This window comes from Notamacropus eugenii, chromosome 1 (assembly GCF_028372415.1).
Source record: "Notamacropus eugenii isolate mMacEug1 chromosome 1, mMacEug1.pri_v2, whole genome shotgun sequence".
NCBI classification, from domain to species: Eukaryota; Metazoa; Chordata; class Mammalia; order Diprotodontia; family Macropodidae; genus Notamacropus; species Notamacropus eugenii.
In genome coordinates, this window is record NC_092872.1 from 131,914,047 (window position 1) to 131,937,119 (window position 23,073).

Genomic DNA, 23,073 nt, shown 5'->3' on the forward strand with positions numbered 1-23,073 from the left:
TCTGTCTTTGTGTCCATCTCTTTTTCTCAGTGTCTGTTTCTTTCCGCTCTCTAGATATTTTAATAGGAAAAATATTGCTAGCACTGAAATTGTCTCATAGAACATGAAAGTTATGTGGAATATAGTTTGGGAAGTGCTGCCTCATAGGTTTGGGCTTTTGTGGTCAGTCCTTTGAGACAACAGAAAACAGTATCAAAGAGATATACAACGATTTCTTCATAGGTATCAGAAGAGTGTAAGCCAAGAGGATCATGTGATCTAGTTGGGGAGGAAATATACACAGGAAGCCATTGTCGATTGAGACAGCATAATAATAGCCTGCATTTTTGTAGCTCTTTGCAACTCAGTATTCATCTCCCCAAAACTCTGTGAGGTAAATAACACAAATGCCATTATACCCATTTTACAGATGAAAAAGTTGAAGCTCAGCAAGGTTATATCAAACATCTAGTAAGTGGGGGAGTATATCTTGCTGCCTTTCATGCTAGACTGTGTGGTATATATATGTATGTGTGTACGTGTGTGTGTGTATGTGTGTGTGTGTATATCTCTATATATAGATATATCTATATCTATATCTATCTATCTGTCTATCTATCTATCTATCGAGATATATATGTATATATATGTATATGCATACATATATATACATATATATATAAAGTTATAGGATTTCAGTGAAGGGATAAACCAGTGAAGATTAGGGAGATCCAGGGAAGAAGGCTATGTGAAGAAAGAGGTATATGAGCAGAGCCTTGAAGAATGGGCTTAGGAAGTAGATAGGTGGAAGGAAAAGAAGAAGCATTCATATCAAAGGAAACATCCAGCATGAGCAAAGAACAAAGAGAGGCGGGCAGGAGAGGAGGGCATTTAGTGGAGGGGCAGTGCGGTCAGTGATCCATAGAGAAGGCGATTACATCCTGTGACCTAGGGAGGAATTAAGCCCCTGTTCACAGCTGCTAGGCTCCAGCTGACCTAGAAGGAGCTTTGAGCATTCAACTCCCTGGTGACAGGACAACTTTAGTATTCCCAATCTCTCCTTTCTTTCCTAAGAGCCATTGCTAAGATTTTTATGATTTTTATTTCATTTACTCTTCCTTGGATTTGCCTTTTAAATATCTGGGCCTCAGTTTCTTTCTCTGTAAAATAAGGGAATGTACTAGAATGAATGAAAAGCATTCTTTCTATGTGTCAAGTACTGTGCTAAGTGCTTAGGATACAAATACAAAAGCAAAACAGACACAAAATCATCTGTCTGGAGCTGAAAGGGACCTCTGAGGTTACCAATTCCTTCATGTGTCTGAGGCAAGATTCAAATCCAGGTCTTCCTGATTCTGTCACATGACTGCCACCAAAGAGCTTAGGTTTGAGCAAGGAGAAGCAGCTCATATAAGAGAGGAACTCTAAGGTTCCTTCCAGCTCCAACATTCTTTGAGCTTAATTCTCAGGAATGAATCCATCATTAGCATACATGTCTTAGAGCTGCAAGGTGCCTTAGAGTCATCTAGTTCAGACTTCTCATTTTATACATGAAGAAACCGAGGACTAAGGGGTTAAGTTGCCTGAGGTCACCTAAGAGCGACACAGCCAGAATTCAAACTAAAGTCTCCAACTCCAAATTCAGTGCTTCTTCCACTGTGCTAGGCTGCAGAGAAGCGGAGGGAAGGGGGCAGTAGAGTATCCCTGGTACCCCCTCCCCTTAAGTAGTCCACTATGTTGTCCATGAAGAGGACAAGAAAGCCACACTGGTCCTCCAAAACAACTTTATAACCTCATCTTTATTCAGAAGTAGATAGAATATTGGACTTAGAATTCAAATCTTTTGTCTGGCTACTGAGTAGCTGTGATGATGGTGATGAAATACTATTATGCTATAAGAAATGATAAGCAGACAGATTTCAGAAAAACCTGGAAAAACTTACATGACCTGATGCAAAATTAAGTGAGCAGAACCAGAACAGTGTACATAGTAACAAAATATTGTACACTGATCAACTGTGAATGACTTAGCTGTTCTCAGCAATGTAATGATTCATGACATTTTCAAAGGACTTTGATAAAAAAAATGTTATCCACTTCCAGAGAAAGAGCTAATGGAATTTGAATACAGATAGAAGCAAACTTTTTTAAACTTTGTTTTCTTGCAGTTGGTTTTTTTGGGGGGGTAGGGGGTCTGTGGTTTTTTTTTTTTTTGCAACATGACTAATATGGAAATATGTTTTGCATGACTGCATATCTATATGTATATGCACATCTATATCTAACTGCTTGACTTCTTTCTCATGGAGAGGGGAGGTGAGGAAAGGAGAGAATTTGGAATTCAAAATTTTTAAAAACAAAAGTCAAAAATTGTTTTTAGATATAATTTGAAAAAATATATTAAAATTTTCACATTAAAAATGGGAGTAATAGTACTTACATAGAACCTTCGTCACAGGGTTATTGACAGACTCACTCTGAAGAGATGATTTATGTGAAGCACATTGTAAACTTTTAGGTATCACAGAACAGAGTCATAGATTGAAATGACCCTTCAAGGTCATCTAATATAACTCCCTGATTTGACGGAAGAGGAACTAAATGAGACTTGCCCATTGTCTTCTAGTAAGTTGCTAAGGTATTTTCTGAACCCAGATTTTCCAGGGATTTTAGGAATCTATCACAGACATTTATAGAGAATGCCAGTTATTTTTCAGGTATTGTTCATGAGACCAGATAGGTTGGATGGGCCCATCTGATGTCACCAAACCCTCCCTCTTTCTCACACTTCCCTCTCTTCCTTTATACTTTTGCTCATTCTCCCAAGTCTAAAGTGGTCCCTGGACTCCACCTTTCCTATACTTCAGCTCAACTCAGGTGCCAACTCCTAGTAGAGACTTTTCCTGGTCCCTTTTCCACCCCCAAATCTGGAAGTAATCTGCCTGAAGTTCCCAGAGCACTTTATATGGACCTCTCCTTTACACTTACTGTATAATTTGTACTGTAGGTATTTCTTTGCCTTATCTGCCTTATCACCTCCACTAGGGCAGGAGCTGTGTTTTCATTCATCCTTATATTTTCAGATTGGCCCAGCAGCTCTGCACATAGGAGATTTGAATTGAATTAAATTGAATAGATTGAGTCTCTGAGCCTCAGTCTCTTTATCTGTAAAATGAGAGAGTTGGACCTAATAACCTCTGAGCTCCCTTCAAGGGATCTTATGATCCTGTGATTCCCTGAGTATAATTCTGGCCACTTGGATAGAAATCTGAGAGGCATGGTATCAGGGTAAATCACAAGGGCTAGTTCTTTCCTTTGGCATTAAAAGAAAGTAGGCATGCATGCCACAGCAGCTTTGGCATCTTGGAGGATTCTCTTGCTTCCCCCACCCCCTTGCCACCTCCATCCTTGGCTGTTAAAAGTTCTTCCTGGAGTCTAACCTCCATCCCTCTGGAGTCCTGAAGAATGTGCAGGAGCTGATTCCCAAGGCACTCCTCTCTCGTGGGAGGAGTGGGGGCTGTAAATCTCTCCCAGGCATCTGGCAGAATCCAGTTCTCTCTGCAACTGGGTGATGTCACCTATTGTTGAAGTGGAGTTCTTTTTATAGCTTCTGCTGCAGATAGAGAATGCAGCTGGGAATAGCACTGTCTTATTTCCAAGCTGGCCTGTTCTAACTCCCTGCTCTCTGGGACCCAGGCTGGCTGTGGAGATTGGAGGGGTTGGGGCTTTCTTTTCTTTCTTTCTTTTTGACATTTCAAGGAGAAAGAGAGAGAGAGAGAGGTCCCAGGAGTGCTGGGGGAGGAAAGACTGGAAGGCAGGGAAGACCATCCCTTTTCCATCCCACCACCCTGCTTCTTTCTCTGACATCCTTTCTTCACTCACCCACTGCTCACTGGGCTATTTGGCATCTTCACCTCCCCACCCCTTCAGCAGGAAAGAGAGGCCAGCCCTCGACGAAAAGCTGGTGCCCAGAGGACTAGGGGGTAGGCTGCTTTCTCCTTGTCTACCAAGGAAAACCCCAGGCTTTCTTTGCTTCATATATAGGCTCTTTAAATCAGAGGATTCTTGATCTGGAAGGGAGTTGAGGGATCCCCTAGTTCAGGATCCTTATGTAGGGTTCAAGAACTCAGATGGGCAAAAATATTACATCTTTATTTTCATATCACTGCTTTCTTTTGGAATCCTATGTGTTTATTATATGCATTGGAAAACAACACTGAGAAGGGCCTGCCTATAGCCTTCACCAGACTGCCAAAGGGAGTCTGTAACACACCAAAAAAAGAGGTTAAGAACCTCTGATTGTCATCCATGTATTTTTCAAGTTAAGACCTAAAGAAGGGAAATCACACACAAGGTCACACAGAATGGAGATGAGGACAAAGGTGTCTGTCTCCATATTACTGAGGAGACTCAGAGAGATTAGGTGAATTTTATGAAGTTACAGACCCAAGGTATGACCTTGTACAGGGGCCAGAGCAGGTATCTTTACCCTAATCTGGTAGTTGAGGACTGGAGGAATTAAGCCAAAAAACCAAGGAAACAGGGGAGGTCAGGGACAAACCCAGAGCTAGAATCTGTCTGTGGCTCTTGACTTCTAATCTTGTGTTCTCTCCCACATGTTCTCTCCTTGCATGGTTTGGATGCTGCATCTGCGGTGGGAAGCAGGATGGGGGTGGGGGGAATCCTCCTTTGGTTATGTGGAGCAGCTTGCCAGTTTTAAAGTACTGTCTAAATACTAGCTGCTATCATTATTATTATAATCAAATGTGGGGAGAGAAATGTCTCCACTGAGGTTCTTCTAAATCAGAGTTTAAAAAGAGGAAGTTCCTCCTTCCTCAGCTCCATTGACCTTAGGAATTGCCTTTGTCCCTCACCCGGCTTCTTCCCTTAACCCTGATTCTATCCAGATGCTTAAGCTATTAGGGCTATTTATACATTGCCATAAGTACACAGGAAATTCAGGGAGAGGGTTTAAGCTAGGTCCCACCTTTATCCTCAGGGCCAGCAGACCTGGCTGTGGGTATCATATCCCTGCTACTTCCCACAACCTAGACAAGAAACAACAGGAAAAATTGCCCTCAATGGGTACCCCCGCCTGATTTCTGGAAAAGATGAGCTCTCTGAAAATGATGAATTCTCTACTCCTAAATCCAGGGATATCTAAATCCACCTATCTCTCTGTGTTCTATGAGCCTGTTTCATTGGATGCCACAGGGATCTCTATCTTTGTTTCAACTGAGAATCTGTTTTGTCTTTTGATGGGTACTGAAATAAAAACATACCAGAGTTCTCTGGCTTAGTGGAGAACATTTGCTTCCATATAGGAATAAGGTTTGGTCAGCTCCTTCCTGAGTGTCCATTTCTGTCTCTTATGACATGGAGAATGAGGGAAGAGGAGAGACAGAAGCAGAAAGCTGTTGAGAAAAACAAAGAGGGTGGTTTCTAATGCCTGGTGGGGATTGATTGGAGAACCACTAGCTTATATCTGATAATTAATAATAATAATAGTGATGGTAGCTAACATTTATATTTGTAAGGTGAAAGGGTGAACTATTCAGGTGCCTACCACTTTTAAATGTATGATCTACAGTTATGTTGGGTACTTTAAGGTTTGAAAAACACTTTAAATACATTATCTCATTTGATCCTCGGAACAACTTTTATAGGTGTTGCCATAATGTAAATGAGAAAACTTAGTCTCAGGTCAACTTGTGAAGTCAACCAGTACTTAATAGGTGCCTACTAAGGACCAGGCACTGTCCCAGGTCCTGAGAATACAAAGAAAGACAAAAACAGTTACCGCTCTCAAGGAGCTAACATTCTAATGGGGAAGACAACATGCGAACAACTATGTACACACAAGACGTATACCAGGAAAACTGGAAGTAGTCCAATAGGTAATCTCATAAAATTAAATGATTTGTTCACAGTCATAAATTATTCTCCTTTGAGATTCTTGTACGTAGCTCATTTGGGGTCTGGAAATTGTAGGCAGTGGGGATAGTTTACTCACTGGAGGAGGGAAGGTGCTGAGGATAGAGGGGAAGAACTGAAAGGCTGAAAATACATAGTTTGATTCAAATTCTGATCTTGTAGAACTCTGGAAAGAGTTCCCTTTGACTCCTGGGGACCTGGTTCTTTAGAAGTCTTCCTTCCTTCCTTCCTTCCTTCCTTCCTTCCTTCCTTCCTTCCTTCCTTCCTTCCTTCCTTCCTTCCTTCCCTCCCTCCCTCCTTCCTTTATTTCCCTTCAACCTTCTTTTTAAAAAATTTCCTCCTTCCAGTCGTCCTCCACCCATTGAGAAGGCAAACAATGTGGTGTCCATTATACATGTGAAGTCATACAAAACATTTCCATATAGGTCATACTGCAAAAAAAAAAAAAAATGCAAAAAAAAAAAAGAAATTGGGAAAAGTATGCTTCAGTTTGCACTCAGAGTTGATCAGTTTCTTCCTCTGGATGTGGGTAGCATTTTTCATCTTACGTCATTTGGAATTGTTTTGGATTACGGTCTTGTTCAGAGTAGACATGTCCTTCAGAGTTAGTCTTCGCTACAATATTGCTGTTATTAAATACAATGTTTTCCTGATTCTGTTCACTTTACTTTGTATCAGCTCATAGAAGTCTTCTCAGGTTTTTTTCTGAAGCCTTCCCCCTACGCCAGCCCCATCATTACTTATAGCACAATAGTATTCTATTACAATCATCTACTACAACTTGTTCAGCCATTCCCCAATTGATGGGCATCCTCTCAACTTCCAATTCTTTGCCACCATTAAAAAAAAGAGCTGCTATATGTTTTTCTTCATATTTTCCTTTAGTAGTAGAATTACTGGGTCAAAAGTATACAGTTTTGTAGCCCTTAGGGCATAGTTGTAAGTGTTCTCCAGAATGTTTGGACCAGTTCACAACTTCACTAACAGGCGGTAGTGTCCCTGTTTTCCCACATCCCCTCCAAAATTTCTCATTTTTCTTTTCTATCTTGTTAGCTAATCTGATAGGTGTGAGGTGGTACCTCAGAGTTGTTTCAATTTGCATTTGTTAGTCTTTTTGAGCATTTTATATGACTTTTGTCAGCTTTGATTTCGTCTTCTGAAAACTGCCTGTTCATATCCTTTGATCATTTATCAACTGGGGATGTTTTAAATATAATTTTGACTCAGTTCCCTACATATTTGAGAAGTGAGGTCCTTATCAGATAAACTTACTATATAACTGTTTTCCCTAATTTCCTGCTATTCTTCTAATTTTGGCTACATTTGTTTTGTTTGTGCAAAAGCTTTTAAATTTCATGTAATCAAACCATCCATTATACCTCCTGTGCACCTCTCTATCTTTTGTTTAATCACTCCTTTTATCCTTAGATCTGGCAGGTAAAATTTATGCTCCAGTAATTTGTTTGCGATATCACCCTTTATATTCAAATCGTGTACTCATTTTGACCTGATCTTAGTTTTCAGCATGAAATGTTGATCTATGCCTAGTTTCTGCTAGATTACTCTCTAGTTCTCTCAGTAATTTTTGTCAAATAGTGAATTCTTGTCCTCAAAGCTTTAATCTTTGCGTTTATCATATACTAGATTACTATAGTCACTTACTATTATGTGTTATGTACGTAATTCTAGTGATAAACCACTCTATTCTTTAGCTAGTACCAGATTATTTTGATGATTACCTCTTTGCAATATAGTTTGAAATCTGGTACTGCTAAGCCACTTTCCTTCAAATTTTTTCATTAGGAATCAAGAGATTTTTACATTATAAGAAGTCAGCTCTTCAATTTTCCCCCCTGAAATACAAGAGTCTTGCATTATATTTTTCATCTTTTCAGTTACCAGGAACCTACCCTCCTGAAGTTTGCAATTTAGTAGGAAGAAAGAGGGCAAGAGAGGCACTGTGATACAGCGGATAAAGAGCTCATCTTAGTCTTGGGGTCAGAAAGACCTGAGTTCAAGTCCTGTCTTTCCTACATGCTGGCTTTGTGCTCCTGGGCAATTCATGTAATTTTTCAGTACCTCCAGGCAACTCTGAGACTATTGGTTGCCAAATTGTGACTGACTTGCTTCTGGTGGACAACTAAGCATCTTTTACCACTTCCTTCTTCTGATAGGCTCTAAGGGACTCTGCTATTTTATCAATGAGCAAGCCTTTATTAAACTTACAATGTACTAGGCACTGTGCTAAACAATGGGAATACAAAGAAAAAAACCAGCTCCTGTCCTCAAAGATCTTACATTTCTAATGCATATAAATAGTCAATATGCAAGACACAGAGTACATGGAAGGTAAACTTAGAGGGTTTAGCATTCTGGGGTACCCTTAACCTGGTACCATGGCAATTAACTTAACCTGCTAGACCAAATTCAGGTATCTTACCCATTGTGCTTAACTCTTTGGTTTCTGCACCAGTGACAAAAGGACATTCAGGGCAGTACCACAGGTTAAAGGCAACCCCATTTACTGCAACTTGTAGATATCTCTTTGTTCTTGCTTCTGTCTTTCTCTGTCAAACCAACCTTGTTTACTCTACCTCATCTAATCTACTCAAGGGCTTTTAGCAGAATTGTTGAAAGGCATGTCTACAAGGCATCTTGCCTTGTCTTCAAGGCTCTTCTTACAATTTAATTGAGCAGACAGAACCATCCCAGGCCCATCTCCATTACCTAATTCTTCACAAACAAGCAGTTTTTCCATTTGAGCAGTCAGGAAGGGAATGAGACAAGCTTTGCATTTATTACACATATTCCAGTCAGGGTTATATGAAAACACTGAACAAAAGTCTGATTTTTATCATACATTCACCCACCATTTACTAAATGCTCACCTTGAGTGAAGAACACCTGAGGAAATACACAGAGAAGCAAGATGGGAGCTTGCAATCCAGCAAGGGTGGAGTGACCGCCAAATATGTAATTTAATACAGTGCATTGACAATCACATTACTACCAAATGGGAAATAATGAGAGGAGCACCATGAGCTAAGATCATTTCTGACAGTCTGCCATTCCTCAGCTCAGAAGCTTTCAGTTGCTCCTCATCGAGGGCTCTTCTTTAGCCTGTTTGTTATTCAAAGCCGGGTTCAATCTGGCCCCACCTTGCATGTCCAGCCTTCTTTCCCATTATTTTCCCATATAGACCTTTCACTAGCCAGCCTAGGCTCCTCACTGTCCTATGAACGCAGATGGCATCTTCCTGACCCTGTGCCTTAATTCTGTCGTTGCTCTGCTTTTTAAGATTTCCCAAAATCTGGTTTCCCTACTCTCTGTCCCGTCTCTGCCCACTTCCCATCTCTCCATGAAGCTAGTCCAACCCACACTGAATGCTTCTGCTGGCCTCCTGGGCATTTATTTAGTCTCCTCTTTTCACAGTGATGTGTTTTAGAAAAGAATCATCTTAGAGCAGTGAATAGTGTTGCTAGATTTGTTATCAGGAAAACCTGGATTCAAACTCTGTCTGACACTTCCCAAAGTTGTGTGACTGGACAAATCACTTACCCTCTCTTTGACTCCCCAGGATTTATGTATCAAGCCATTGACAATTATGATCTCTATTGGTAGAAGCAGTTGTCTGTCTTCATGTATCCACTCTCATGTTCCTGGAAACTGCATCATAAAGGAGAACCTATTTTACCATGGGAAAAATGTTATTCTTGGGAGGGTTATGTTCCTAACCAAGGATTCAGTATATCATAAATCACAAATAAGTCCAACAATGTTAGAGAAGCCAAGATAACTGCTATAAACTTCTTGGAAATCACTGAACTATTTTAAATAATTACATTTAAAATGGTAAAATTATGCTCTGGATTATATGAAATAGGCTCAAGAATTTGGTATGTGTTGATTTGAATAGGAAGGAGCTCCAGTGTAAAGAACTCAAGTTTACATAGAGTACAATTAAAAAAACAGCAACCCAAACATTTCTATTGTATCTTGACTTTTACCAAAGGCTAAAGAGACTTGTGTTACCTCTAATAAGCTTTAGACAAGTTTTGAAATTAAAGAGGCAGAGTAGTGCAACGGAGAACAGGCCTCAGAGGCAAGTAGCCCTCTAACACACTGAGTGTGTCAAGGTGCCTAACCTGTGAGGGTCGGAAGCAACTCTCTGGGACTTTAGGTTGTAGAAGTGTTACCGATCAGCATTGGCAGAAGGTGTTTCTCCATTGGCAGTTCTGTACACAAGTGAAACCATTGGTCTACCCTTAAAAATGCCTTCAATTTACCATAGTTTGGTTTGCTATTTTAGAGTTTAGAGCAGCTTTGGTGGGGGTGATTTAAATGGCTCATATTTCTTTAAAAAAGAAATTGTTTAGGGAAGGCTGATCATGCCTTGTTTTTCTTTTGATAACAGTTTCCCTTTAGTAAGCAGAGACTTTCAACATCATTACTTTCTGTGTTTAAAGCAGGGCTTATTCTTTTCAGAATTCCCCATCAGCACTGATATGTTTGAAAGCTGAGTGGAGCACTTTACTTGGAAGGGCATGGGGAGGAGTCTCTAGATTCTGGTCTAGCTCACATTTGATTCTCATCTTCCTGATCTACTCCCACCCCCTTTAAAACAAAATTCTAGGCAACCTAGAAAAGAAAGAAATAACAAAAATCTCTTTGCTGAATTGCATTTGGTCCCCTTTTGTCTCTCTCTCAGCAGTAGAGGAATGTGAGAGATAGATTTTATTAATCTAGAAAATCTAGAAGAAAGAGAAAAGAAAATGGAGGGTTTTTGTTGGAGAGAAGAATTGAGATAATAATACAGTCATGACCCAGAAATAAAAGAAAAGAGCATCCAGGAAATATTCTAATATACTCAGAGGAGAACAGAAGGAAATTCAGAATGGGCCATGAACATGCAGAGGAGTTCTGTGATTATTTCATATATAAATCCTCTATTCTGTTTTTTTAATTTGTATTTAAAGCATTCATGTTGGTTGATGTTTAAGCTTATAATAAAAAAGATATTTTTACAAGTAGAAAGATGTTAATATTTCTGGTTAATTTAGGGTCTCGAATTGTGTTCTTGAAATATCAAAATCATACACCAAAAAAATTAGAAGTAGATTATATGCATTTCGCAGCTATGCATAGGAGATGAATTTCTACATTAACAAAGGATAAAGAAAAATTATAAATAATAAAATAGATTATTTTGATTACATGAAACTGAAATGCTTTTACACAAACACAGCTAATGCATCTAGGATAAGAAGGGAAGCAGTTTAAGGCACAGATGAATTATATTATCAGATTTTTTAGATAAGGTTGTTATCCAAGATATATAAACAATGGAAATGTATAAAGCCAAAAGTTATTCCTCAGCAAATAAGAGGTCAAAAGATATGAGCAAATAATTTTCAAAAAAAGAATAAGATAAAGATAATAAGTAAATATTAATAATTATTATTAATAAGAAAACTAATTAATAATGCTACTAACAAGAAAAATGCAAATCAAAGCAATCCTGAGGTTTTGCCTCATCCCAGCAAATTGGCAAAGAAGACAAAAAGACAAGGGTCATTGTTGGAGGGGTTGTGGAAAAAGAGGCATATTATAGCTGTTGCTAGAGCTGTGAACTAGTACAAACATTTTGGAATGCAGTCTGGAATTATGTAAATAAAATGGCCAAAATTTCTATAGCCTTTGACTCCAAGATTCTATAGATAGATATGTGCTCCAAGAAGGTAAAAGCCCCACACACCTCAAATTTTCAGTTGCAGCACCTTTTGTGGTAGCAAAGACGAGGAAACAAAAATGCCCATTGACTTGGAATGGCTAAACACATTATGGCACATGAATGTAATGGTATATTACTGTGCTATAAGAAATAACAAACATGGTGGATGCTTAGACACATGGAAAAGTTTATAAGAACTGATCCAAAATGAAGTAGAGACAAAGAAAAAACCCTCTCCATGCAGTGAGAATAGTAGAAAGAAAAACAAGCACAAAATACTGAAAATGAATGTTGCAAAATTACAAAAAATAAATTTGGCCCCCAAGAAGAGATATGAGAAGATAATGTCCTCCTAATTCTTTGCAGAAGTGGGGTGGGGAGATGGAAGTAATCCATAGGTGTGGAACATTGTACATACTGTAAGGTTTTGGGTATATTGATTGTTTCTTTTGTGGGATAACTGAGAGGGAGAAGAGGGGGGATTCAGAGGGAAATTTGCAAGACATAAAAACAAAAACTATTAATAAAAATTTATCTTAAAAATGCAGTGAATGCAAGTATTTCTGTTAAATTTAGGGTTTCAAATTGAGTTCTGGTTAATTGAGGCTTTATTCTGGTTGTGATACCTGAAGATCAGGTTTTTGTCAACCATGTGATTTTGTCAGCCATGGTGAGTTTCAAGTATGGAAAATCCACCAAGCCAAACCCAATCTACACATGACTTTAGTGGTAAATGGGTTTTAGAAAGTTGCTATTCGTTCTTCATTCATTGTTTGTCCTTCATTCTGGAAGAGGACCATGACATCAGGAGGTTACATCATGACTTGCAAGTGAAATGGATTTAAGTGGGGGAGGATTATGCAAAGTCACCAACTTCACTCTCTCCTCCAGAGCCATCTGGGTCTAGTGGTAAAATATAGATCGGGACAAGTGGAGATGGCCCAGGATGCAGTAGGAGACTTGGACTTTTTTAAGCTAAGGTCTTCTTCAGTTTTCAGTTTGACTGAGGCAAAGTCCATTCAGTGATGGCCTCCTTTACCTAGTCAAAAAAACAAAAAACAAAATCAGTCTGGAAGGGTAGACCCTCAGGACTTCTGTCCAAAACAGAAACAATTGCTGTTTACGCTGCCTCTGAGACATCGTAGCCCAAACAATGACCAAGTGAAACCTGGACTGGGACCTATTGTTGGCCAATCCATTAGAGCCAGAAGATTTGGGTTTAAGGTATGGTCCTTAAAAAAGAAATCTAGAACATAAACCCCAAGATATCTTGAGAGTTTTTAGCAATCAAAATTCATATTCGTTTGGGCAGAGCATCCACAGATAAGGATATGATTCCCTGTGGACAGAGGGAAAGGAGGGAAGGAAGGAGGGAAGGAGGGAGAGAGCTGTATCGTCTAACTGAACTGTCCAGTTGGGTCCTCAGTGGGGCAGCTGCTACTACTCACCAATCATTGTATGTTCTTCATTCTGGAAGAGGACATGACATCAGGAAGGTGATGTCATGACTTGTCAAGTGAATTGGAGGGAGGGCTATGCAAAGTCACTAACCTTACTCTCTCTTCTGGAGTCATCTGGGTCTAGTGGCAAGATATAGATTAGCAGAAAGTTGCCTGAGGTGCACAGACACTAAGTGACTCCTCTGGTGTCACAAGAGAATGGTTGAAAGAGATTTGTATGGCAAGCTCATGAATTTCTTATTGCTCCTAAATCTTATTCACATATATTTAACTCTCTACCCCCAATTAGACTATCATCTTCACCTCTTACCTTTGTAAAACACAAAGCATGACAGTTTACAAAACTCACATACATAATTTCATTTGATCCTTACACCTGTATAAGGCAAGGCAGTTATGCCACAGTATGGTGGAATGAAGGATTGGAGTAAGTAAGTTAGAAATCCTGGGTCTGACATATTTACAGGCAGTTATTTTATGAAAATGGACAGGTCAGCAGACCTATATATACAGCAGTTTTTTTAGCAATGTGAAATTACCCATTATCCTATACATGCTAAAAATAATGCATGGGGGACTGGAGACTAAGAAGCAAGAGCAGGAGGAACACAGTGCATTTTGCATTTGTCTTTAATTGTGTGACCTTGGAAGAGTGACTTAGATGTTCTGGACCCCAGTTCCCTCATCTGTAAAATGAGATTCCACGAGATAATCTCTGAGGTGATTTCAGCTTCAAATCCTATGATCCCTTTGGACCAAGCCTTCCCCTCTGAGGTTACCTTCTGTCTGCCCCGTTTGTATCTTGTATTTAACCAGTTATTTGCATATTTTCTCTTCCATTGAAATATAAGCTCCTTGAAGGCAGGGACTTTTTTTTTTTTTTTTTAACATTTATATCCCCAATGCTTAGTACATGGACTGGTCCTCTTCCAGAATGAAGGACAAATAAAACAATAATTCATAAGGTTAACAAAAGCTTGTTGACTAACAGGTGAAAGCCCTGGTGAAATGAACTAACTTTCTTGGGAACCTTGTGGAACAGGGTTTCACAGCTAGTAAACAGTATAAACCAGACTAATCAGAGCCTGGAATCAATTCTTCTCTTTCTTTTGTAACACTTAACTTCAATCCGTTCCTCCACCTCCACATAGACATACCCCATTGTGCTAACATTGTCTTCCATCAGACAGAGAATGCTGGGCAGAATTCTGCACACATTGGGTTCTTGACCAATGGTATTAGGCTGGCTTCATAGAAAAGGAGAATATTTTTGAAAAACCAAATGCTGGCTTTGTTGGATTTTGTTGCAAAGGGAGAGGGAAATAGAGCTGAGGGTGATTATAATGGGATCATAGATCTAGAGCTGAAAGGGACCATAGAAACTATCTACCTCACTTTCACAGATGAGGAAACTGAGGCCCAGGGTGACTTGTGACAAGTGACTTGCCCAAGATCACACAAGACATAAACATCAGAGAAAAGATTTGAACCCAATTTTTTCTGATTCCAGAATCATTGCATCAGCAGTAGTAGCTCCCGTTGCTTCTAGCTACTGCATTGCTTTTCTCTTTCCAGGACTACTGTAGCAGGTCAGACCACTGCTCCTCACCACTGATTGATAATGGGTCCTTGTCTCCCTCAAGATAGGTATCTAGGAGGCAAATAGAGAGAGCACTGACCTGGAATCAGGAAGACCTGAGTTCAAATCCAACTTCAGGCACTTGCTAGCCATGGGATTGGCTCTGAGACTTTTCCTCTGCTGCCTCAGTTGTCTCAACTGTAAAATGGTGATAATAATAGCAGAAACAAATGTGATTATTTGTAAGTGCTTGGAAAATAGTAGATACTTAATAAATGCTTGTTTACTTCCTTCATCAATCTCTCTCCAGGTACGAATATGGGAGATCCCCGAGGGTGGCTTGAAGAGGAATATGACGGAGGCAATCCTAGAACTTTATGGACACAGCCGGAGGGTGGGACTCGTGGAGTGGCATCCCACCACTAACAACATCCTGTTCAGTGCTGGCTATGACTACAAGGTGAAGATGGCATTTTCTCAGGCAATTGTCACAACTCCCTTGTGAAGTCAACAGGACAGGTGTTATTTATCCCCATTTTCTAGCTGAGGAAATTGATTCCCAAAGAGGTGTAATAACTTCCAAAGGTCTCACAGTTAACTAATGATAGAATCAGGACTAGGATCTAGATCTGCTGCCTTAAAAATGCCCATGAGGAGTTAGATTTTCCTCGTTGGAACCAAATCTAAAGGAGTACTTGGGGGAAGTGGAAACCCCATCTGTGCCCAACCTAGGTTTTGTTTCTTTGGTCTTTTCCCCATCCCAGCCCTGGCACCAGCTCTTTCCTTGTTAAAAGATTAGGAAGAACTCCTTGGTTCAGCAGACCTGAATGGATACCTGTGAGTCAATCATCAGCCATTCTATTTGGAATCCTGCTAAAGTCAGTCAGTCAATGAACATTTATTAAGTGCCTACTATGCGCCGGGCAATGTGCTAAGCACTTGGGGTACAAAAAAAAGGACAAAAAGACACTCCCTGCTCTCAAAAAGCACACTGCTCTCACAGTCTAATGGGGAAGACAATAGACAGGTACAAACAAACTATATACAGGACAACTAGGGAGAAAAAGTAAATAGAGGGAAGGCACTAAAATTAAGAATCAAGAAAGGTTTCCTGTAGAAGGTGAGATTTTAGTTGGGATTTCAGCGATGAGGATGAGGGAGAGCAGAGCAGGCCTGGGAGACAGCCAGAGATGGAGGATCTTTTTGGGGAACAGCCAGAAAGATAGTGTCACTGGATCCAAGAGTACAGGTTGGAGAGTAAGGTGTAGGAAGACTTGAAAAATAGGAGTGGGATAGGTCACGAAGGGCTTTGAATGTCAAACAGAGCATTTTGTATTTCATCCTGGAGGCAACAGGAAGCCACTGGAGTATATTGGAGCCCTTGAGGATGGAGAGTAGGGAAGAAACGAGCTCTCTTGGTGGTGGCGAAGAACCAGAAATTACAGGGATGCCCATTAATTGGGGAATAGCTAAACAAGTTGTGGTATATTGTTGTGATGGCATACTACTGCGCTATAAGAAATGATGAGCTCGATGATCTTAGGAAAACATGGATTGACTCATATGAAATAACAAAGAACAAAATTATCCGAACCAAGAGAACACTGTATACAGTAAGAGTGATATTCTTTTCAGAGCAACTTGGAGCGATTAAGTCATTTTGACTATTATTAATACCCAAATTAACTACAAATAACCTATGAGGGAAGATGTTATCTGACTCCAGAGAAAGAACTAATAAATAGAAGTGTGTATAGAATGGTTTTACATATATACATGTACACATACATGCATATATGTATGTGTGTCTAATATATATGTGTATGTATGTGTCTAATATATGTATATTAGACACACATACACATTTGTGTCTAATGGTATCCATCTCTAGGTTGGGAATAGGGAGAGAAGAAAAAAAGGGAAAAAGAAAGTGATGCAATAACTTTATCATATATTTAAAAAGAATAGGAGGTTGTACATTATAAATTTGCAGTTTCATGTAGTGATAATATAGTACAGTATAACATAGTGTTCTAGTATGTCATAGAAATGCTTGTTTTATTTCTTAATTTCAGAGTAGAATAAATACAATTTTTAAAAAGAGAAATGAGAAAGGATAGCTTCGCTAACACATTGGTTGACAGTGAGTACCCAAAAAGATCTAGATCACAGTCTAGATGGTCTGAATCTAATAAGGTAAAATTTATAATATGGGTAAATGGAAAGCTGTACATGAGTTTAAAAATAATGATTTCCCAAGTACTAGGTAAGGGAGGCATGGTCAGAAAGCAGTTATTCTGAAAAAAACCTGGGTTGACCTCCTGGGTCGCTGAGCACTCTGAGGTTCTTCCATTCAGCGCCCAAATGTATACAACCTAGCCATGTAATGCTCTCCCAGGTTCTGCAATCTCAGGCCGTTTAGTTGACCCAAGCAGAACTTTTATCTAGGCCAGGAGTTCTTTTTAAAAAATTTTTTAAACTAATTTATTTGTTTTCAGTTTTCTACAATCACTTCCATAAGTTTTAAATTTTCTCCCTGTCCGCTTCTCTCTGCACTCTGATTCTACAGTTCTTTCTCTGGATGAGGATGATATTTTGCATCATGAGTCCTTTGGGAGTGTTTTAGATCCTTGCATTGCTGTGAAGGGCTAAGTCTTATCAGAAACAGTCCTCACACACTGTGGCTGTTACTGTGAATGATGTTCTCCTGGTTCTGCTTACTTTACTCAGTATTGGTTCACATATGCCTTTCCAGGTTTTTCAGAAGTCTGCCTGTTTGTTATTTCTTATAGCACAATAGCATTCCGTTGCATTCATATTCAACAACTTGTTCAGCCTCAATTGATGGGCATCTCCTCGATTTCCAGTTCTTGGCCACCACAAAAAAGAGCCGCCATAAATATTTTTGTCCATGTAGATCCTTTTCCCATTTTTATGATGCCTAGAAGTGGTATTTCTGGGTCAAAGTGTATGCATATTTTTATAGCCCTTTGGGCATAGTTCCAAATTGCTGTCCAGAATGGTTGGATCAGCTCACAGCTCCAGCAACAATGAATTAGTGTTCCAACTCTCCCACATCTTCTCCAACATTTATCATTTTCCTATCTTGTCATGTTAGTCAATCTGATAAGTGTGATGTGGTACCTCAGAGTTGTTTGGATTTGCATTTCTCTAGTCAATAGTGATTTAGAGCATTTTTTCATGTGACTAAATAGCTTTAATTTCTTCCTCTGAAAATTGCCTATTCATACCCTTGACCATTTATCAGTTGGGGAATAACTTGTTTTCTTATAAATTTGACTCAGTTCTCTATATATTTTAGAAATGAGGCCTTTATCACAGACACTAGTTGTAAAAATTATTTCCCAGTTTTCTGCTTCCCTCCCAATCTTGGTTGCATTGGCTTTGTTTGTGCAATATCTTTTCAATTTAATGTAGTTAAAATTATCCATTTTTGCATCTCATAATGTTCTCTATCTCTTGCTTGGTCACAATTTTCTCCATTCTCCATAAATCTGACAAGTAAACTATTCCTTGCTCCCTTAATTTGTCTATAGTATCATTCTTTATACCTAGATCATGTACCCATTTGGACTTTTTTTTGGTATACAGTGTCAGGCATTAGTATATGCCCAATTTTGGCCTAGGGCAGGGGTTCTTAAACTATTTTATGTCATGGTCCCCTTCGGTAGTGAACCCTATAAAGGCATGAAGTAAAATACATAGGATTACAGCAAGGTTGCATAGTGGATAGAGTGTTGGGCCTGGAGTCAAGAGGACCTGAGTTTTCTAGCTTTAGACACTTACTAGCTGTGTGTCCCTAAGTCAAGTGTTAAGTGACTTTGCTCAGATTCAGGAAGCTAGTAAGTCATTTAACCTCCATTTGCTTCAGTTTCCTCACCTGTAAAATGGGGATAATAATAGTACCTTGCTCCCAAGGTAGTTGTGAGGATCAAATGATATAACATTTGTAAAGTGCTTAGCATAGTGCCTGGCATGTAATAGGCACTTAATAAATGTTTATTTAGACAACTAGGTGATGCAGTGGTTAGAGTACTGGACTTGGAATCAGGAAGACTCAACTTCCTGGGTTCAAATCTGGCCTCAGACACTTCCTAACTGGGTGACACTTGTTTGACTCAGTTTCCTTATTTGGCACATAGGCTGGAGAAGGAAATAGCAAACCACCCCAGCAGCTTTGCCAAGAAAACCCCAAAATGGGGGTCACATAGAGTCAGACACGACTGAAGCAACTGACTGATAAAATAAATTCTGATTCCTTCCTTCCTTCCTTCTTTCCTCCCTTCCTTATTTCCTCCCTCCCTCCCTTCCTTCCTTCCTTCCTTCCTTCCTTCCTTCCTTCCTTCCTTCCTTCCTGCCTGCCTGCCTGCCTGCTTGCCTGCCTGCCTTCCTTCCTTCTGTCCTACTTACCTATAAAAGAAGCCAGTTATATTGAAGTAAAGATGTAAATTTTTATGGACCCCTCTGAAATCTATCCATGAACTCAGGAAGACTGTGGATCCCTGATTAAGAACTTGTGATCTAGGTAATATAATAGAAAGAACAGTAGTGTAAGAATGAGGAGATCTGGTTTCTATACCCATTATCATCACAAACTCATTTTATGACCTTCATTATATTCTATTAACCTGTCTAGGCCTCAGTTTTACTATCTGCAAAATTGGGATAATAGTACCTTCCCTCCCTATCTCACAAGAAGATTTTAGAATTAAGTAGTGGATGTGAAGGCTCTTTGGAAAGTATAAAAAACAATGGATGTTATTATATGTGTGAGTGTGTGTGTATTATTACATGTGTCACAAGGTATCATTGTTATTATTTTTTATTGTTACTGTAATTACAATGATTATTGCTGTTGGCAGGATCAGGGACCTAACTCCCATGTCTGTCTGTCTGTCTTACTTGTCACACCCTGCAGGTTCTCATCTGGAACCTGGATATTGGGGAGCCAGTGAAAATGATTGACTGCCACACAGATGTGATCCTCTGCATGTCCTTCAATACAGATGGCAGCCTGCTATCTACCACCTGCAAGGACAAGAAGCTGAGGGTGATCGAGCCCCGTTCTGGCCGAGTGCTCCAGGTGCTAAGTTCTGCCCCACTTGAAATGGTCTCTGTGACTCTGGATGGTGTGGGAGGGCCACAGGGAGAGGAAGGTGAACTTGACTGATCTTTCCCTACTAGCCTTCCCCCTTCCTACCCCTGCCCCTCCATTGACTTAACACTCTTGTCCCCAGCTAGCTGGGACAGATCTAACTTCTGGGATCTCCTCCAAGTCATGTGTCTAACTGCTCAGAGTGTGCCTATAGTGCAGTCCATAGATCAGTATGAGGTAGATTTTACACACACACACACACACACACACACACACACACACACACACACACACACACACACACACACACACACACACCCTAACTCCCTCATCAACCTAAACAGAATGTCTCTGGCCTAATTCTTGGGCCTTAGTATAGACACTGCTCTCAGAGGCTAGCTTCCTTCCTTACAGGCAGACCTTATCCACTCAGTTAGAAAATATCTGTGGAGAACTGCCACACAAGAGCCTTCTCATGTTCTATAAGTAGCATCTGGGGTGGCCAGGGTCATCCTCAAGGATGTGGGCTGCGGCAGATGCTCCTTAGCCACCTCCCACCACCTCTGATAAAAGGGGGTGGGGAGGAAACTTGTTTAATCCATGAGTTCTAATGTGCTTCTTCAGCGTGACGTTGAGGTGACCTTGCACTCTCAGAGGCTGTGCCAGAGGAATGCAAACCCTTGGCTGGTCCTGCCATTTTGGGAAGGCTTTCAGCTGGCCAACTACGTTTTCATTATAGAGGCTTATCACTGGACAGGTCCTAGGTGATGGATACTTTAATCAGAACAACTTTGTCCACCAATCAACCAGCAAGTAATTAGCACCTACTGTGTGCTAGGTCAGCCTTAGAAGGGTCGTAATCTTCCTTGGCAGAGGGCACAACCACACTGAGGTAACCACAGACCTTAGAAATATTAAAGTATGAACATCATAAAACAAAGATCACAAAAGGAAAAGCAGTCAGGGGAAAGCTTGCTGAGACTCGGTTTTCTCATCTGTGAAATGAGGGATACAGTAGAAAGAACCCAGAGTGGAGGAAGAGGACCTGGGACTGAAGCCCAGATTTGTCATTAAGTTCCTTCGTGACCTTGGACGGTCATTTAATCTCTCTTGGCCTCAGTTCTCTCATCTGTAAAGTGGGTTTGATTAGATAGCCTCTGAGGTCCCTGCCAGCTCTACAGCCTCCTGTCCTGTGATCTGAGGAGAAGTGGGGCTCCAGAGCACCAGAGATAGGATGAGAAGGGGAGGAGCTATCCTACTCCCTTTGTAGGGTCACTTGGTTAGAGGGGAACACTATGGGCTAATTGCATGATAACACTACCTCCTTCTTCATCCCCCTGCCTAAGTCACCCTAGAGCCACCAGCACAGTAGGGGTGGAAGGTCCTGTGACTCTTAGTGGGTATCTCAGTCTGCATTAGGCTTTCTCTTCATCTCCCTGCTCCTCCCCTCCCCCTCAGGAAGCCAGCTGTAAGAACCACAGAGTAAACCGGGTGGTATTCCTTGGCAACATGAAGCGACTCCTCACAACAGGCGTTTCCAGGTGGAACACCAGGCAAATCGCCCTCTGGGACCAGGTCAGTGAGTACCCTTTGGGCCTCCAGGTCCTTCCTCCTGGAATGTGTGGCTCAGAATCAGGACGTCTGGATTCTCAGTGCTTTTGAGCTTCTGCTAAAACATTGGACAGTCTGGAATAAACTGGGCCTCAGTTATCACTTCTGTGAAATGGATATCACATGGCATAGCGAGTCCAAGGAAGATTGAGGAAGATGACTCTGCCAGAATAACATGTTGGGCTGACATTTATAATGTAAATTTATATTATAAGGAGTGATCAGATCTCAAAGGGTCAAGAATCCAATGCTGGCTGAATAATTCAATTCAATAATTCAATTTAATTCTCAAATTATGTACAGTAACCCAATGAGGAAAGCGGTGTGGATAATACGAAATGGTAAATAATAAAAAAAGTAGTTTGATTTTATAATATAATTATAGACCTACACTTCTTACTGATGAACTTCTTACTCATGAACTCTTTACCTGGCCCAAATTGGGGTCTAATTGTACAGTGGAGATAAGAGACTAAAAAATCCAAGGTGATAGGATATGGTTAACCCAGAAGCTCCCTTGGGAAGAGCTTATAGAAACAAGCACGTTTCTGTTTGATCCAGAGATTTCAGGCTTCGTCCAAAACATAGTGCTCTTATCTCTTCACAGAAACAAGAATCCCTCTTCAAAGTTTAAAGTCATCTAGCTTTGTCTCTAAGTTGTTCTGGTGGTTGACCTCATGAAGTTTAGAAGAATCTAGGGAAACTACCGTCCCCTGTCCCTTGTCTCCTGGAGAGTCAGTACAGGTCAACCAGTCTACATCTTGGTTCCATGTCTGACAACTTGCCCAGGATGGACACAGATAGGAGATAGTGTGTTATAGAGGAAAAGGGCGGGATTCAGTAGATTGAGATCTTCCACTAACTCACTTTGTGACCTTCAGCAGGACAATTCACTTCTCTGGGCCTCAGTTTCCTCATCTGTAAAATGAAGTTAGACAAGATGATCTCTATAGTATCTTTCAGTACTAAATTCTTTGATTCCATCATAAAGGAAGGGAGGAAATGGGGAAGAAAAAAGGAAAAAAAAAGAAAATGAAAGAGGAGGTAGGAGAAGCAAGGAACAAGAAAGAGACAGGCAGGAAAATTTGCCAGATTCACCAGATTTGGGCAAAAGGAAATGTTGGAAGTGATTTATTCTGCACTGCTGGCCCATTGACCAAGGATCCACAAGAAATCAGCTAGTAGATTTAGGGAAAATCAGGCTGGAAAGAACCTCAAGCTATATCGTCATCTAATCTCTGTTTTCAGACAGGTAAAGTCCTATTTGCATTTTACTGTAAAAAGCTCATCATCACGTTGGCCATGGGGTGATGAATTTGTAGGCCACAGCTCCTCTCAAAGACCATCTATGGAGTCATAGATGGATTTGGATTTATATTGGAAGGAGAGTCCATACCAATGAAAGCACATCTCCAAGTGTTATTGTAAGCACAGAAAAGGCAGCTGAGGCTCTGAGGGGCTGTTACTTCCCCAGGGTCACAGAGCTCATTAACGATTTCATAGAGTACAGTAGAATGTTTGGGAGCAGAGGGACCTTACAGGTCATCTAGTTCACGCTCCTGATTAGAAGGACAGAGGACTAGAACCCAGGTCTTCTTTCTCTCTGTGCAGTATTCTTCACTACACTGCCATAGTTTTCATGCTCTTGAAGACACCTTGCACA

General features: G+C 40.3%; 1 protein-coding gene across 4 annotated transcripts in view; it reads left to right on the forward strand.

Moving 5' to 3' along the window:
- The window catches only part of CORO2B (coronin 2B), a 223,014-nt gene that overhangs the window by 179,796 nt on the left and 20,145 nt on the right, over positions 1 to 23,073 (forward strand). For all 4 annotated transcript variants that reach the window (XM_072615125.1, XM_072615145.1, XM_072615118.1 and 1 more), the window contains exons 4-6: positions 14,994 to 15,143; positions 19,623 to 19,787; positions 21,258 to 21,374. In XM_072615125.1, the coding sequence (XP_072471226.1) occupies positions 14,994 to 15,143; positions 19,623 to 19,787; positions 21,258 to 21,374 (432 nt within the window). The remainder of the gene's footprint in view (positions 1 to 14,993; positions 15,144 to 19,622; positions 19,788 to 21,257; positions 21,375 to 23,073) is intronic.